Source organism: Chrysemys picta, chromosome 12 (assembly GCF_011386835.1).
Source record: "Chrysemys picta bellii isolate R12L10 chromosome 12, ASM1138683v2, whole genome shotgun sequence".
Classification (NCBI taxonomy): Eukaryota; Metazoa; Chordata; order Testudines; family Emydidae; genus Chrysemys; species Chrysemys picta.
This window is the reverse complement of record NC_088802.1, coordinates 3,746,371-3,762,574: the sequence shown is the minus strand read 5'-3', so window position 1 is coordinate 3,762,574 and position 16,204 is coordinate 3,746,371. Positions and strand designations below refer to the sequence as shown.

Genomic DNA, 16,204 nt, shown 5'->3' with positions numbered 1-16,204 from the left:
CCGATCCCAGAGTGGGGAAGGTTCATTAGCTGGAGTTGCTAATCAGCTGGCCTGGAGGATTAAGTGGACAGGCTGGTGAGTCACGTGACCGGCTCCCAGCTGGGATCACACCCCCCCCCCCCCCAGCCCCTCTGACTCCGAGATGGGCTGGCGAGGGACGGAACGGACAGACGGACGAAGCCACCGCCACAGAGAGAACCCAGGCATCCTGGCTCCCAGCCCCCCCTGCTCTAACCCACCAGACCCCCACTCCCCTCCCGGAGAACCCAGGTGTCCTGGCTCCCAGCCCCCCCTGCTCTTACCCTACAGACCCCACTTCCCTCCCAGAGAACCCAGGCATCCTGGCTCCCATTCCCCCCTGCTCTAACCCTACAGACCCCACTCCCCTCCCAGAGAACCCAGGAGTCCAGCTCCCAGCCCCCCACCCCGCTCTGACCCATGACCTCCCTGGTTGCCTCCCCTTCCCCTGCTGCTCCCGAGGACGCTGCCCTGGGCCTGGCCCCACGGCTGCCCCGGTCCTTCCTCCGCAGCCTCCGGACCCTCTTCGAGATCCTGGACGAGCAGCGGAGCGGGGCCGTGCACCTGTCGGAGATCGAGAGCCGCTGGGGCCGGGGGGGCCCAGGCCTGAGCCCCCCGGGGGGGCCACAGCATGAGCGCCTGCCCCCGGGGGTGCTGCCCGCCCTGCAGCAGGTGGCGGGGCCCAGCGGGGGGTTTCTGAGCTTCCCCTGCCTGGTGGCTGGGCTGAGAATCGCGCTGCTCCGGGACCGGGAGGAGGAGCAGGGGCCTGGGCCGGAGCCGGCTGAGACCGGACACAACTCGGCACAGGAGAGGACGAGCGGGAGCCAGACGCGTGAGTGAGGGGGGTAGGGCGGGGGCCCTGGACTCCTGGGTTCTCTCCCTGACTCCAGAAGGGGAATGGGGGCTAGTGGGTTAGAGCAGGGGGGGCTGGGAGCAAGGGCTCCTGGGTTCTCTCCCCAGCTCTGGGAGGGGAGTGGGGCCTAGTGGTTAGAACATGGGGGGCTGGGAGCCAGGACTTCTGGGTTCTCAGGGGGACAGGGGGCTAGTGAGGAGGGAGACCCAGAGAGCCACGGGGTGGGTGGGGGGTGGAGGGGGAAGGTTCAGACACACCCGGAGCCCTGCCCCCGGGGGCAGCCGAGAGCTCGGGATCCTGACCCCGCCTGGGCCCTTCTCAGGCCCGTGAGTGCCCTCGAGGCCCCAGTGGCAGCTCCCGGGGCTGGGGGTGATGGGAGGGGTGGGGGGTAGGTACAGGCTCCGTAGGGGAATGGAGTGGGGGATGGGCAGCCAGGCTGTGGGGCCAGACCCCCCCGGTCTCTCAGGAGGGGGGCTTCAGCCTGGCAGCATACGTCCGGGGGCTTAGCAGAGCTGATCCTGTCTGCCCGGCCATGGAGAGCCCCAATCCTCTTAGAGCCAGGCCCGCCCCGGCCCCACGGCCAGCCAGAGCCCTGGGGAGCCGGCCCCATGGCGGGGGAGGGGCGAGCCATTGATTTCAGCCACGAGAGGGGCCCGATACTGCCCCAGCCCCCCTATCCCCGCACACCGACCCCAGCTCCCGCGGGCGCCGCTCCCAGCGTCTCCCCCCGGCCTGGCACCTGGCAGATTTCACTCGAGTTAAGCCGCAGATTAAGACGTCTAATCCGACCCACCGGCCGGCCGAGCGCCAGCCCCAGCTGCTGCGGGCACCTCCCTTCCCGGATCGCTGCCTTCGGCCCACGAAACTCCCGCCGGAGGGTACAAGCAGCCGCCCCACCCCAGAGGTGGCTGCATCTCAGCGCTGGGGGAGGGGCTGTATTTGCTCCAGCCTGGGGCCCACGGGCATGAGGAAGACCCGAATCCATGAGCTAGACGGAGCTAAACTCACCTCAAACAGCCCGGGAGTGAGGGGCGCCGGCGGGGCTGGGGGGAGCCCAGGGGGCTGCGGGTCGGGAGTGAGGGGCGCCGGCGGGGCTGGGTTAGCAGTGGCTGCGGGTCGGGAATGGGGGGCGCCGGCGGGGCTGGGTTAGCAGTGGCTGCGGGTCGGGAGTGAGGGGTGCCGGCGGGGCTGGGGGAGCCCAGGGGGCTGCAGGTCGGGAGTGAGGGGCGCCGCCGGGGCTGGGGGGAGCCCAGGGGGCTGTGGGTCGGGAGTGGGGGGCGCCGGCGGGGCTGGGGGAGCCCAGGGGGCTGCGGGTCGGGAGTGAGGGGCGCCGTCGGGGCTGGGGGGAGCCCAGGGGGCTGCGGGTCGGGAGTGAGGGGCGCCGGCGGGGCTGGGGGAGCCCAGGGGGCTGTGGGTCGGGAGGGGGGGCGCCGGCGGAGCTGCCTACGTGCGGCCGGCCATCGGGCAGCACAGCTGTGTCCACGGGGGGGTGGGGGGGGTCGCTCCTGGCGCCAGGCCCCAGCTGCCCTGTTCCTGCTGAGTCGGCCGGGCTGGGCCACAAGCCCCGGCTTTGTCCCTCGGTCGGTCTCCATGGGAACCCAGCCCCATGGCCTCTCAGCCCCACAGCCAGCCCTAGAGATTCCCATCCCCCTCAGTCCCCCCCATCCTCTCCCCCACCCCTTAAATCCCTGCCCCCCCCTTCTCTACCATGCACGGCAATCCCGAGCCGAGGGGCTAAGACACAAGAGAGGGGGAGGGGGGGAGGGTGACCAGATGTCCCGATTTTATAGGGACAGTCCCAGTATTCAGGGCTTTTTCTCCTATAGGCTCCTATTACCCGCCCACCCCCTGTCCCGATATTTCACAGCCCTGGGGGGGGCAGGGGGCTGCGGGTCGGGAGTGAGGGGCACCGGCAGATCTGGGGCGGGAGGAGGGGGCTGCGGGTCGGGAGTGAGGGGCACCGGCAGAGCTGGGGGGGCAGGGGGCTGTGGGTCGGGAGTGAGGGGCACCGGCAGAGCTGGGGGGGGGGCAGGGGGCTGCGGGTCGTGAGTGAGGGGCACCAGCAGAGCTGGGGGGGGCAGGGGGCTATGTCTCGGGAGAGAGGGGCACCGGCAGAGCTGGGGGGGGCGGGGGACTGCGGGTCGGGAGTGAGGGGCACCAGCAGAGCTGGGGGGGGCAGGGGGCTATGTCTCGGGAGAGAGGGGCACCGGCGTGGGATGCCCAGGGCCAGTTAATGACATGGATGAGGATCGTGTCTGTGTCTCCAATACGAGGATTGATGGATCAGTACAGGCCCAGCTGGGCGATCAATGAGGCCCTGTAATTAATTAGTGGTTTAATTACAGCAGCGAGGACGGGACAAGGGGACAAAGGCCCCAGGCCCCATTCCCCGCCCCCCTGAGCCAGCCAGTCCCCGGCTGGGGAGAGCCGGCGCCCCATACAGGGGACAGGCCCCGTGCTCACCCCCCTCTTTCCCCCCAGGTGAGGGGGAGCCGAGGGGCGTGACCCGATCCCGCAGCATCAACAGCGCCCTGAGCCAGGCTGGGCGGCCCCGGAGCCTCCGCGTGCAGAAGGAGCCGCGACGCCACACGATCACCCACGGCATCGACTACGGGGCGGTGAGTCCCCCCGGCCCGGCCCTGCGCCCCCCTCTCCCGACCCGCAGACCCCTGGTATCCCCCGGCCCAGCCCGGCCCGGCGCCCCCCTCTCCCGAACCGCAGACCCCTGGTATCCCCCGGCCCAGCCCGGCGCCCCCCTCTCCTGACCCGCAGACCCCTGGCCCAGCCCGGCGCCCCCCACTCCCAACCCGCAACCCCCTGGGCTCCCCCCAGCCCGGCCGGCGGCCCCCACTCCCGACCCGCAGCCCCCTGGAACCGTCCCATCCCTGTGCCCCTCATTCCTGACCCGCAGCCCCCTGGTATCCCCCGGCCCAGCCCGGCCCAGCGTCCCTCACTCCCAACCTGCAGTCCCCTGGTGTTCTCTACTGGTGAAGAACAGAAATAATTATTGAAGTCCTAGAGGATGGGGGGGGAATGGGGCCTGAGGCCTGTCCCCTCTGGGGGCGCCAACTCCCATCCGGCCCCAGGGCAGGGACTGGCTGGCTCAGGGGGTGGGGAATGGGGCAGGGGCCTGTCCCCTCTAGGGGGGGCCGGCTCCCATCCAGCCCCAGGGCAGGGACTGGCTGGTTCGGGGGGACGGGGAATGGGGCAGGGGCCTGTCCCCTCTGGGGGCGCCAGCTCCCATCCGGCCCCAGGGCAGGGACTGGCTGGCTCAGGGGGACAGGGAATGGGGCAGGGGCCTGTCCCCTCTAGGGGGGGCCGGCTCCCATCCGGCCCCAGGGCAGGGACTGGCTGGCTCAGGGGGACAGGGAATGGGGCAGGGGGCCTGTCCTCACTAGGGCCGGGGGGCGGGGGGAAGACAGTTTCTTTCCGTCCCCTTCTCTGTCCCCCCTCCCTGGCCCAGCCGGGCGGAAGCCGGGGCTTAGGGGCCATTGTCTCGGCGCCGCGGGAAGTGCTGCGCTCAGCGGTCGGGGGCTTAGCCAGGCACAGGGTCCCCCCCCCCCCCCAGACTGGGCTCCCCTGGGGCCGGACCCCTCAGTCAGCGCCAGGCTGGGCTGCCGAGCGGGAGCCACCGGAGAGGGGCAGAGAGGAGATGTGAAGGGGGCAGCGCGGAAGGGGAAGGACACAGGGGGCTCTCCCGCACGGGAGCGGGGGTTGGGATGAGGGCGGGGGCTCCCTGCCAGCCCCCCCACCTTGCCATGCGGCGCTGCCCCCTGCTGTCGCTGCTGCTGGCCCCCGGGGCTGTTCAGCGCGGCTACACCATCCTCATCCTGCCCCTGGGCACCGGGTTGTACAGCTGGGAGGCGGAGCACTTCTTCCTGGGGGTGAGTGACAGCTCCGCCCTCGGGAACCCAGGCGTCCAGGGCACCCTGCTCTAACCACCAGCCCCCACTGCCCTCTCAGACCTGGGGAGAGAACCCAGGTGTCCTGACTCCCAGCCCCCCTGCTCTAACCCACCAGCCCCCACTCCCCTCCCAGAGCCGGGGAGAGAACCCAGGTGTCCTGACTCCCAGCCCCCTCTGCTCTAACCCACCAGCCCCCACTCCCCTCCCAGAGCCGGGGAGAGAACCCAGGTGTCCTGACTCCCAGCCCCCCTGCTCTAACCCACCAGCCCCCACTCCCCTCCCAGAGCCGGGGAGAGAACCCAGGCGTCCGGGTTCCCAGCCCCGCCCCCGTTCCCCGAGCCGGGGAGAGAACCCAGGCGTCCGGGCTCCCCGCCCCACGCTGACCCCCGTCTCCCCCCAGCTGCAGCGCAGGCAGGCGCGGGAGCGGGAGCGGGACGCGCTGCTGCAGGGGCTGGAACTGGCCGAGCGCCTGCGGGGCTGGTACCGGCGCCACCTGCTGGAGGCCCAGCGCAGGCAGGAGCAGGCGGGGGCGGAGCCGGTACGTACCATCGCCCCCTAACGGCGCGGGGGGGAATGGGTCAGGTCATTGTCTTTGGGGGAGGATGGGAGGGGTCAGATCGGTCCATTGTCACAATGGGGGGTGGTTTGTGTTTTTAATTGAGGGGTGGGCAATAGATCAGTCCATTGTTTCTAATGGGGGTGGATAAATCCAGTTAACCTGGGAAACATGGATCAACCATTTTTATTGGAAGGAGAGACGGATCAATCCATTGTTATTGTGAGGGGGATTGGATTGATCTGTTAGTATTAATTAGGAGATGGGGATGGATCGATTTTTGGGGTGGATCAAACCATTGTGATTAGAATGGGGATGGATCAGTCCCTTGGGGGGGTGGAAGGATCAGTCCTTTAGGATTATGGGGGGAATAGATTGTATGAATAGAGTGGCAATGGAACAGGCTGTTGTTATTAGGACACGGGGGGGGGGAGCAGAGCTCAGTCCATTGTGTAAAGGGTGAAGGGAGTGGTTTGGTCCATTATTAATAATGGGGGGGATGGAGCGGTCCATTGTATTTAATGGGGAGTGTGGAGAGAAGCGATGATTTCATTATTACTGTACAGAGGGGTGAGGGTTACCAGGTGTCCGGTTTTTGACTGGAACACCCGGTGGAAAAGGGACCCTGGGGGCTCCGGTCAGCACCGCCGACGGGGCCGTTAAAAGTCTGGTCGGGGGTGCTGCAGGGCTAAGGCAGGCTAGTCCCTGCCTGTCCTGGCTCCGCGCTGCGCCCCAGAAGCACCCAGCAGGTCCGGCTCCTAGGCAGGGGGGCCATGGGGCTCCACGCGCGGCACCGGCTATGCACTCCCATTGGCCGGGAAACATGGCCAATGGGAGCTGTGGGGGCGGTGCCTGCAAGCGAGACTGGCGTGTGGAGCCTCCTGGCCCCCCCACCTAGGACCCGGACCTGCTGGCTGCTTCCAGGGTGCGCACAGTGCAATCAGAGGGGCTGGGACCCTGCCTTATCTCCCCCTACCCCATTGCCCCACTGACCAGGAGCCGCCCGAGGTAAGCCCCTGCCCCAAGCTCCCTCCCACCCCTGAACCCCTCACCCCCTCTGGCACCGCAACCCCCTTCCTCAACCCGCAGCCCCCTCCCCCACTCCAAATCCCTCAGCGCCACCCTCCTGCCTGGAGCCCCCTCCTGCACCCCAAACCCCTCATCTCCAGCCTGACTCCAGAGCCTTCACCCCCTCCTGCACCCCTACCTCCTGCCCCAGCCCAGTGAAAGTGAGTGAGGGTGGGGGAGAGCGAGCCACCGAGGGAGGGGGAATGGGTGGGGGCGGGGCTTTGGGAAGGGGCGGGGCTAGGGTGTTTGGTTGTGTGTGACTAGAAAGTTGGCAACCCTAAGGGGGGTGGGTTGTTCTGTTATAAAAAGTAGGTGGGGTGGATCAGTCCATTGTTATCATTAGGGGGTGAATGGACTGATCCATTGTAACTGATCCATTGTAACTCATGAAGGAGAAATGGACCGATCCATTGTAATCGCTGCAGGACAGATGGGTCCACAGTATTATTGGGAGGAGGCAATGGGTCATTCCATTCATATTATTAGCGGGATGAAGGGGAGGAACAATCCATTGTTACTGTTGGATGGAGGATATTGGCTCATTCCATAACTATTTAGTGTGGATGGATCATTCCATTGTTTAGTGTTGGGGGGGGAGTGAAATGGATCATTCCATTGTTCCCATGATGGAGGGGTGAACTGTGATATGGGATGCAGTGGATCAGCCCAAGCTGCCCAGGGCGGGTACAGGGGACCCAGGCGTCCGGCAGGTGACGTGCACGCTCGCGGCAGGAATTTTCCCCATTGACTATTTCTTCTCCCCGTCCCCCAGGATTATTTCCCGGATTCGTGCCCCAATCAGAGCTGCCTCCTGCTGGCCAAGATCCAGGAGGTGAATCTCGGGCTGCGCAACCTACTGGCCAGCCCTGGAAAGGTCAGCGGGAGGGGGGGGGGCTGGCTAGCAGGGGCTGCGGGTCGGGAGTGAGGGGCACCGGGGGGGGGGAGGAATGGGGAGCTAGGCACTCTCTTGGCTGGTATGAAAAGGGACTCCACTGATCTGTTCTTCCCCCCCACCCAGGCTGACCCTCCCCCCTGCTTCCCCTCCAGCCGGTTTGGGGGCCCCCTCTTCCAAATGGGAAAGCAGCAGGAATTTCAGCAGCAAGCCGTGAACGTGCTGAAGGAGCAGAACCGCCTGCTCATCAAGGTACGGAGGCGGCCATGGGCCCAGGAGGGGGAATTTGGGACTCGGAAAAGGGCGGCAGAGAAGGGTTCAAGATGGCCGACTCTGCAAAGTCCACCCTGCCTCCCTCAGGGTGCGGCAATTGGTCAAGATGGCCAACTCTCTCGGGGTCTCTGCCCTGCGCCCTGGTGGCTCGGTTGGCCGAGAAGTCGCATAACAAGATGGCCACCTGATTGTTCTATTCCTAGAGTGGCAAGGGGTGAGATTCAAGATGGCCAACCGCACCCAACTCTGCCTTGTGGCAAGGTTGGGTTTGAGGCCCGGATTCAAGATGGCGGCCTAAGGTGCCTAGAAGTGAGGTTGGGCGGGGGGTAGGGCAACGAATGGAGAGCTCTTCGCTGCCATGTTTTGACAGTGGGTTCAAGATGGCCGCCTCATACATCTTCATTGCCAGGCAGCCAGGAGGTGAGGCAAGGAGGTAGCGCCCCAAGTTGGCTGCCTGGGGAAGAGGCAGTGCCACCAAACGGCCACCAGATCGGTCTTCCTTGATAGATTGGGTGAAGGCCCAAGATGGCCACCCAAAAAGCCAGGGCTGTCGACTAGTGGCAGGGATAAGTGACGGGCAGCACAACAAAATGGCCGCCTGAGACATCTTCCCTGCCCCGGAGCATCCAGGTTGGGCTGGGTCAGTGGGCTCAAGGTGGCTGGGAGGTTAGCGCCACCTGCTGGCTGTCCGAGGAGTCCGTGCTTCCCCCTTCCCATCCAGGAGGCAGCTGGGGGGCCGGACCACTGTGGCCACCCGAGCGTGACCGCTGTCCTCTCGGCGGCAGGAGGTGTCGGAGAAGAGCGACCGCATCGCCCAGCTGGAGCAGGAGAAGGCGGCCCTGTGCAGGCAACTCCAGGAGAGCCGGGGCTACCGGCTGTCCAGCCACAAGGAGTCCACCTTCATCTGACGGACGAGGTCACTTCCTCCTGCAGACCTACCTGACGAGGTCACTTCCTCTCTCACACCAGCCAGACCCTTCTGAGAGAAAAGACCTAATTTTCACCCAGCCCAATGATATCACTTCCTGTCGATCTCCCAAGGCCAATGAGGTTACTTCCTTCTGTCCCACCCCCCCAATCCACAATGAAGTCATTTCCTGCGGGACCTGGAAGGAACTAGCTCACTTCCTCCTCCTGGCCTATTATGTAATTTCCTCCTTCCTGTCATTGGTCCATGATGTCACTCTCCTGATATTACATCATCTTCAGACTCTGCTGACATCACTTCCACTTCAGAGCCTTTAGGTGTCACTTCCTCCCCTTCCTCCTCCTCGCCTTTTCTGATGATGTCGTCACTTCCTGTCCCTTCTTCCTCCAGCCCCTGTGCAGTTTCATCATGGTCAATTCCAACCCCGCCCCACCCTCTGAGGTCACGGCCTCTCTCATGGACACACGCACACAGCCTGACACAACCACCCCATGATGTCACACTCCTGGCTTCCTGTCATCTGGGAGCCTCCCGATGACATCACTTCCCATTTTGACAGGCTGGTCTCCGAGACTGGGGAGCAGGGGGAAAACAACAGTGAAGAATTATGGGTAACAAGAGGGCTAATAACCGACTGTCCAAAGAGGCTTTCAATGGGGAATACCCACAGTGCTTTGCATCAGCACCAGCATGACCCTTCACTATAGATCTATGGGATCCCCACCCCACCCTGCATCCCCGTCCACTTCCCCTTTGACTCCCCCTCTCCCCCCACACACACCTGTCAACCTTACTTTTACCTGTGTGCATTTTCAGGGTTCCCTCCCTGACCCCTCTGTGGGGTGTGACACATTGTCTATATCTAAGTGCCCTCTAGTGGCTGGATTCAGACCTGCGCATGTGTCATTAGCCCTCTAGAGCTAAAAGCTGATGGGGATTCTCCTTCCACCACCTACCTTTACCCACAGCATCCCTTTGACAACACATGGCGTGAGCTTTAACCTCCGTGTTAGCCCCCATCCACCCCCACTTCAGACAAGGGATCTGGGGGAAGACGCCTCCAAGATATTTATTCTAATGGCTGTAAATAAATTGATTAGAATTAATATAATAAAGTTATAATAAACTTCAAAAGGAAAGGACAGAATTCAAGCTTCACTTCTTCATTCAGTGTCCCACTCCCCACCTCACTGAGCCAGCCAGTCCCCTGGACTGGGGCCGGATGGGAGCCAGCACCCCCTAGAGGGGAAAGGTCCTGTGCCCCAGTCCCTGCCCTGGAGCCGGATGGGAGGTGGCGCCCCCTAGAGGGGACAGACCCTGTGTCCCAGTGTCACAAATCAGAATTGAAACTCACCTTTTCTGCCGCTTTATCAATTTTCTTTATTAACAGCAGGTTAATTTAAAAAACAATGGTATTATCTTTAACCAAAAAAAGAAGAAAATTAGCACAAACACCCAAACAATAAACCCAATTTAAAATCATAACCCAGAAATACCAGAATCCCCGGAAATAAATATAATCCAAAACCAATTCACTGACTGGAAATAATTAGCTAAAATATACAGACCAGCCATAACTCTTCCAACCATTAGGAGACCAAATTTAAAACGCATCTGGGGACGATCATTGGGTAGCATTGAAAGACAGAACAGAGATCACAGCCCCGTCATGCCAGGCACTGCAGACCCCACCCTCCCCAACTAAGATCAGGGCCCCCAGGACGCCAGGTGCTGCACACACCCCTCCTGATGGAGATCAGGGCCCCTGTTGCACTATGTCTGCATACAGACGCTGGATAGTTTCGGCCTTGAAGTGAAGACACTAGACAGACCAAGGGGTGGCATGGGAAACTGAGGCATTGACCAGGAAAGGGACTTGCCCAGCAGAGGCAGGAATTGACTTCAGGAGTCCTGACACTCAGCCCTGTATGTTAACACAAGGCAGCCCGGCCATTCTGTGCTCTTTGGCCTAGGAGAATGTCCAATGGGCGGGCACCCAGGAGTTTCTGAGTTCAAATCCTGCTACCGCAACTGAGAGAACCCGACCTCCAGGAGCTCTCACCATGCGTCAAGCAGAGCATTGGTGCTGGGAAATGGAGTCAGGGGCATAAAGTTAGTCCCACAAAACTGGGGGAAAATATATTATTTTTTGCTGGAAATTATTTGTATTTTTGGTGTTGGCTCAGAAAAGCATCTCAAACAGCCCGGTCCTGGGTTCCCCACCCGGGGGTGTCACGGTATGAACCCCGAATCCCCCCCCCCCACACACACACACACTCACACTCACTTTCACTACACTCCTTTTTCTCCCAGCAGCCCCCAGTGCAGCTGTAGAAGAGAGCTGACCTGGATGCTCTACCGCAGTTCCCCACTAGAGGGCTCCCTATAGCAAGAGCCTCCCAGCTGGGTGCAGTACCACCCGTCTCCACTAGAGGGCATCCAATAGCAACAGCCTCCCAGCTGGGTGCAGTACCACCCGTCTCCACTAGAGGGCATCCAATAGCAACAGCCTCCCAGCTGGGTGCAATACCACCTGTCTCCACTAGAGGGTGCCATTCCCAGGACTGGATGCTGTACCATAGGCTCCCCCCTCCTGCCACTAGGGGGAGCCCTGTAGCATCAATGCCCCAGCCCGACACGAAAGGCCACATGAACGGCCAACGCTGCCATCCACCACCAGGGGGTGAGGGCCAGGTCCCCCGCAGCGCCAGCAGGAGGCGCCGCCACCAGGCACCGATATTCTTCCCCCAGCCGGTTGGCCACCAGAAGCTCCGCCTCCCGGGTGCAGCAGTCAGAGGAGTAGGTGGCCGTCGCAGCCGCCCCGTCGGCCCAGTGGGGCACGGCCACGCCCCCTGCCAGCACCGACCGGATGCCAGCCCCATCCCAGATGCGCAGCCTGGCCGTCCAGCGGTGCTCGCGGCAGGGGGACCCTGGCGGGCCGCAGGTGCCAGCCACCGAGGTGACGTTGCAGGGAGAAGAGGCGCGATTCGGCACCTGCAGGAAGAAAGCGACAGGCTGGGCGAACAGGCCAGCGCCGGGCCGTGAACCCGCCGGCTCGGGGCACACACCGAGATTTTTAACTTAGAACCAGGGCAATTACACGTTAACAACTCAGCACGTTTGGGGGCATTTCCTTTCCTTGGTGGTTTTTCTTAACGATTCACAAAACTTCCTGGGTATTTAATTTCCCCCATCGTATCAAGGGGGCTCACTCATGGCACTTCCCCAGTTTTATAGAAACGCTTCACACATTGCTCGGTTGTTAATTGCCTTTGTTTGAATATTAACGAATCACCACGTTTCTTCGCTATTTCATTTCTGTTAACCCTCCACGACGTTTAATGGCCTTTAACGGACCTTGATTTACCCTGACAGCTCACAACGGCTTTGAATATTTCATTTCCCTAGTTTTAGATTAATGACGCTTTGGCATTTCCCTTCCCTAGGTTTATAGCGAAAACTCACAACGTTTTTTTTTATATATATTTTATTTCCTTAGTTTTACATGGGCAAATCACAAAGTTTATGGCATTTACTTTCCCTAATTTTACACTAATGAGTCACAGTTTGGGGACGCATTTACATTTGTCGTCTTAACGATTCCCAAGATTTTGGGGTATTTCATTTCTCCAGTTTTATGCTAATGATTCACAGAGTCTAGGAATTAATTGCCCTGGTTTTCTACGGCCGACTGACAAAGCTCTGGCCAGCGTCTCGGTCCCTGGTTTTTTTCAATGACTCACCAAGCTTTTTGGCATTTGATTTCTCTGGGAGTTTGTGATGTTGCCCTCTAGATGATTTTATGAAAGTATGCGATGAGTGTGAATATGATGTAACTGGAATATGCTTCCTGCAAAAGGTCTCTTGTAAGGTATCATTACAAAGCTTATAATCTACTGAGTGTGGTCATCCTATTTGTATAAATGTACCACTCTTGTATCTGAAACTAGAAATATGAAATATAACTCTGTGGGCCTATTGTAATTATGCAAAGTGTGGGTCATTAAAGGTGGTTTGGAATCTTGATGGCTCCCATTAACCAGGACCATTGTCTGCAGATGGGTATGTTTTACCTGTAAGTCTTCCTGTACATCTGTGTGCTGGCAAGTGGGTAATGAAGTCTTGCAGTGACATGTGATCATGTCACCTGAACTGGAATCCATCTTTAACCTGGTGCTTTTCCAGTGAGAAGGAGGGGTGGGAACCCAGAGCAGCGCCGTAACAAGGGCGAGGGAAGGATCTGCCGCCGAATTACCGCCGCCGCTTCATTCATTCTTTGGCGGCAATTCGGCGGTGGGTCCTTCTCTCTGACAGGGACTCAGGGACCCGCCACCAAAGAGCCTGGAGCTGGCCCTTGCCTCGGGCGCAAAAATTCCTTGTTACGGCTCTGACCCAGAGTGACAAAGGATTCCTGCCTTGTGCCAAAGATATATAAATGGGTGGAAGAGAACAAAGGGAGCAGCTAGGAGAAATCCCCTAGCTACCACCTGAGCTGGAACAAGGGTTGGACCAGGGGAAAGGATTGTGCCCAGACTAGGAAGGTGTCAAGTCTGTGAAAGAAGCTTATTGAAACATCTGAGGGTGAGATTTTATCTATATTCAGTTTTATTGCTGTATTAAGCTTAGACTTGTGTGTTTTATTTTATTTTACTTGGTGACTGACTTTGTTCTGTCTGTTACTACTTGGAACCGCTTAAATCCTACTGTCTGTATTTAATAAAATCACTTTTTACTTATTAATTAACCCAGAGTATGTGTTAATACCTGGGTGGGCAAACAGCTGTGCATCTCTCTCTATGGGCGTTATAGAGGGTGAACAATTGATGAGTTTACCCTGCATAAGCTTTATACAGGGTAAAACGGATTGATTTGGGGTTTGGACCCCATTGGGAGTTGGGCATCTGAGTGTTAAAGACAAGAACACTTCTGTAAGTTGCTTTCAGTTTAAGCCTGCAGCTTTGGGGCACGTGGTTCAGACCCTGGGTCTGTGTCGGAGCAGACGGCGTCTGGCTCAGCAAGACAGGGTGCTGGGGTCCCAAGCTGGCAGGGAAAGCAGGGGCAGAAGTAGTCTTGGCACATCAGTTGGCAGCTCCCAGGGGGTTTCTGGGATCCAACCCGTCACAGAGTTTTCTAAATGACTCCCAAAGTTTGGGCCGTTGCATTTTAATTTCAGCAGCTCAGGAAGTTTGCTGCAGGACATTTCATTTCCCTGGTTTTTTTGTTGAACAGCCAAGAGCCCATTGCAGAGCCAGTGCCCTGGTGCCATCTGCTGGCCACAGCTGAGCGTGCGCCCCGGACTCACCGGCGGCCGGGGCATCACCAGGAGCTGGATGAAGGCGAAGTTTGGCGTCCCCCGGCCGGGGAAAGGGGGTCGGCGCGGAGAGTGACGGTGACGGCTGAACCAGGAGTGGCGCTGCCGGGCACCCGCAGCGAGATGACCCCCGTTGCCGTCTGGTTCCTGCCCAGTTGCAGCCTGCACGAGAGACGGGGTCAGCGTCGGTGGGGGCGGGTTGGACGGGAACGGGCAAGGGACAGATGGATGGAAGCTGGGAGCTGAAGAGGGACAGACGGATCCTCTGGGGCAAGGAGGGACGGACAGACAGACCAACCCAAGGAGCCAAAGGATGGATGGATGGATGGACAGACCAACCCTGGGAGTCAATGGACAGACTGACAGACAGACGGACCCTGGGAGCCAATGGACAGACCAACCAACCCAGGGAGCCAATGGACAGACTGACAGACAGACCAACCCAGGGAGCCAATGGACAGACTGATGGACAGACCGACCAATCCAGGGAGCCAGGGGATGGATAGACAGACGACCGGGAGCCGAGGGATGGATGGTCAGACAGACCGACACTGGGAGCTGATGGACAGACAGACGGGCGGCCAGCCTGGGGAGCCGAGCACAGACAGACAGGGGAGCGTGGACAGACAGGCCCCGGGGGCATTACCGTGGGCTGGAGGTGCTGACGGGGTAGCTGGAGTCGCTGCTCACGGCCAGGCCCAGCTCCTGGGGCTCCTCGGGGTTCCAGACCCGCCAGGTGACGGCGCCCGTCTGCCCCGGGAACAGGGGCCCGGCGCTGCTCAGCTGGGGGGAGAACCGCAGAGAGCTGGTTCGGGGGGGGGGGGAAGTGCCGCACGCCGACCCCCACTGGGCCCCCTCCCAGTTGCATGGTGACCCCCCAGAGCCTCCCCAACCCCTCCCTGAAGCATGAAGCCCTCCCAAGCCTCCCGCCTTCCTCCCTGCCCCCCTCCCTGCTTGCAGTACAGTGCCCCCCCCAGAGTCCCCCAGACTCCCTCTCTGTAGCACAGTGCCTCCCACTACACCCCCCACAGTCCCCTCCTTGCAGCAAAGCACCCTCCACTGAGCCCCCTGCCCCCCTCCCTGCACCACGGCACCCCCCAAGCCCCTTGGCCCCCCTGCACCACGGCACCCCCCCCTGAGAACCCTGCACCACTGCACCCCCCCCAGCCTCCTGCCTCCCTCCCCTGCACCACGGCACCCCACACTGAGCACCCTGCACCACTGCACCCCCCCAGCCTCCTGCCTCCCTCCCTGCACCACGGCACCCCCCGGAGCCCCACGCCCCCTCCCTGTAGCCCAGGCCCCCTAGCGCCGCCCTGGGGCCCAGCGGCACCGACCTGCAGCAGGAACCCCACGGCCGAGGTGACCTGGGCGGCTGGTCTCTCCACGCGCCGGCCCCGGCTGTCAGACCCCTCGCAGGATCAGTGCAAAGTCCCCCCGGGGCAGGGCCGGGGGGCAGCGCCGTGGCGTAAAGCCCTGTCCCATTGGCCACTTCCCGGAGCGGCAGCTCCCCCGCAAGCCGCCGGCCCGTGACGGGGTCCACCAGCTCCACTGCCTCCATCCGGACCGAGCCCCCGCCCGGCCGGGTCAGCCCTGTCACGGCCAGGACCAGCGACAGCGGCAGCCCTGTCGGGTCAGAACCAGAACCGAGTCCAAGCCCCCGTCAAGACAATCCCCAACCTCGGCAGAGCCCAAAGCCCTCGGGCTCGGATGCGGCCGCTTCTGGGGCGGGGCAGCTGGGGGAACAGCCACACATAACGGCACATGGGGACGGCTTGCCCGGTGCTGGGATGCAGCCAGCTCTGGGGCGGGGCAGCCCCACAACAACTTGGGAGAGGAAGTGACGGGAGATTCACAGCTGAGTGAAACCAGAGTGACCCCAGGCTGGAATCTGGCCAGCGCTCTGGGGTTCCCCACAGCCCAGCCCCCTAGCGCCGCCCTAGGGCAATGGGGCCAGGCCCTGACAGGGAGGGGAGAGCCCCCCTGCCCCACTCTCACCTCTCACGGGGCGACTGTCCAGCTTGAAGAGTCCTGGGTGGGGCCCCTCGGCCGGGACAGCGAAGTAATACAGGAAATCCAACGAGCTGCTGCCTGGTAACAGAGCGGGGGGGGATTCCATTAGGGGGGAGGTCCCGGGCCCCATTCCCGGCCCCACCCCAGCCAGCCAGTCCCCGCCCTGGGGCCGGGTGGGAGCCAGCGCCCCCTAGAGGGGACAGGCCCCTGCCCCACTCCCCGCCCCCCTGAGCCAGCCAGTCCCCGCCCTGGGGCCGGATGGGAGCCGGCGCCCTCTAGAGGGGACAGGCCCCTGCTGGGCAGACGAGGTGTTTGCGGCGTATTACGGCCCCGGGGCGTCGGCCCGGCGGTTCCGCGCGGCGCTGGTGGAGGTGGCCAACGCCAACG

General features: G+C 61.8%; 1 protein-coding gene and 1 pseudogene across 1 annotated transcript; one reads left to right on the top strand and one right to left on the bottom strand.

The window, feature by feature from the left end:
* The first annotated feature begins 438 nt into the window (after positions 1–438).
* Positions 439–8,473, top strand: LOC135974838 (suppressor APC domain-containing protein 2-like). Its single transcript, XM_065563868.1, has 7 exons — positions 439–850; positions 3,353–3,489; positions 4,681–4,755; positions 5,177–5,314; positions 7,173–7,274; positions 7,419–7,544; positions 8,351–8,473. The coding sequence occupies exons 1-7, from the start codon at positions 439–441 to the stop codon at positions 8,471–8,473; spliced, it is 1,113 nt and encodes a 370-aa protein (XP_065419940.1).
* Positions 8,474–9,848: 1,375 nt separating this feature from the next.
* Positions 9,849–16,204, bottom strand: part of LOC135974837 (von Willebrand factor A domain-containing protein 7-like) — an 11,599-nt pseudogene continuing 5,243 nt past the window's right edge.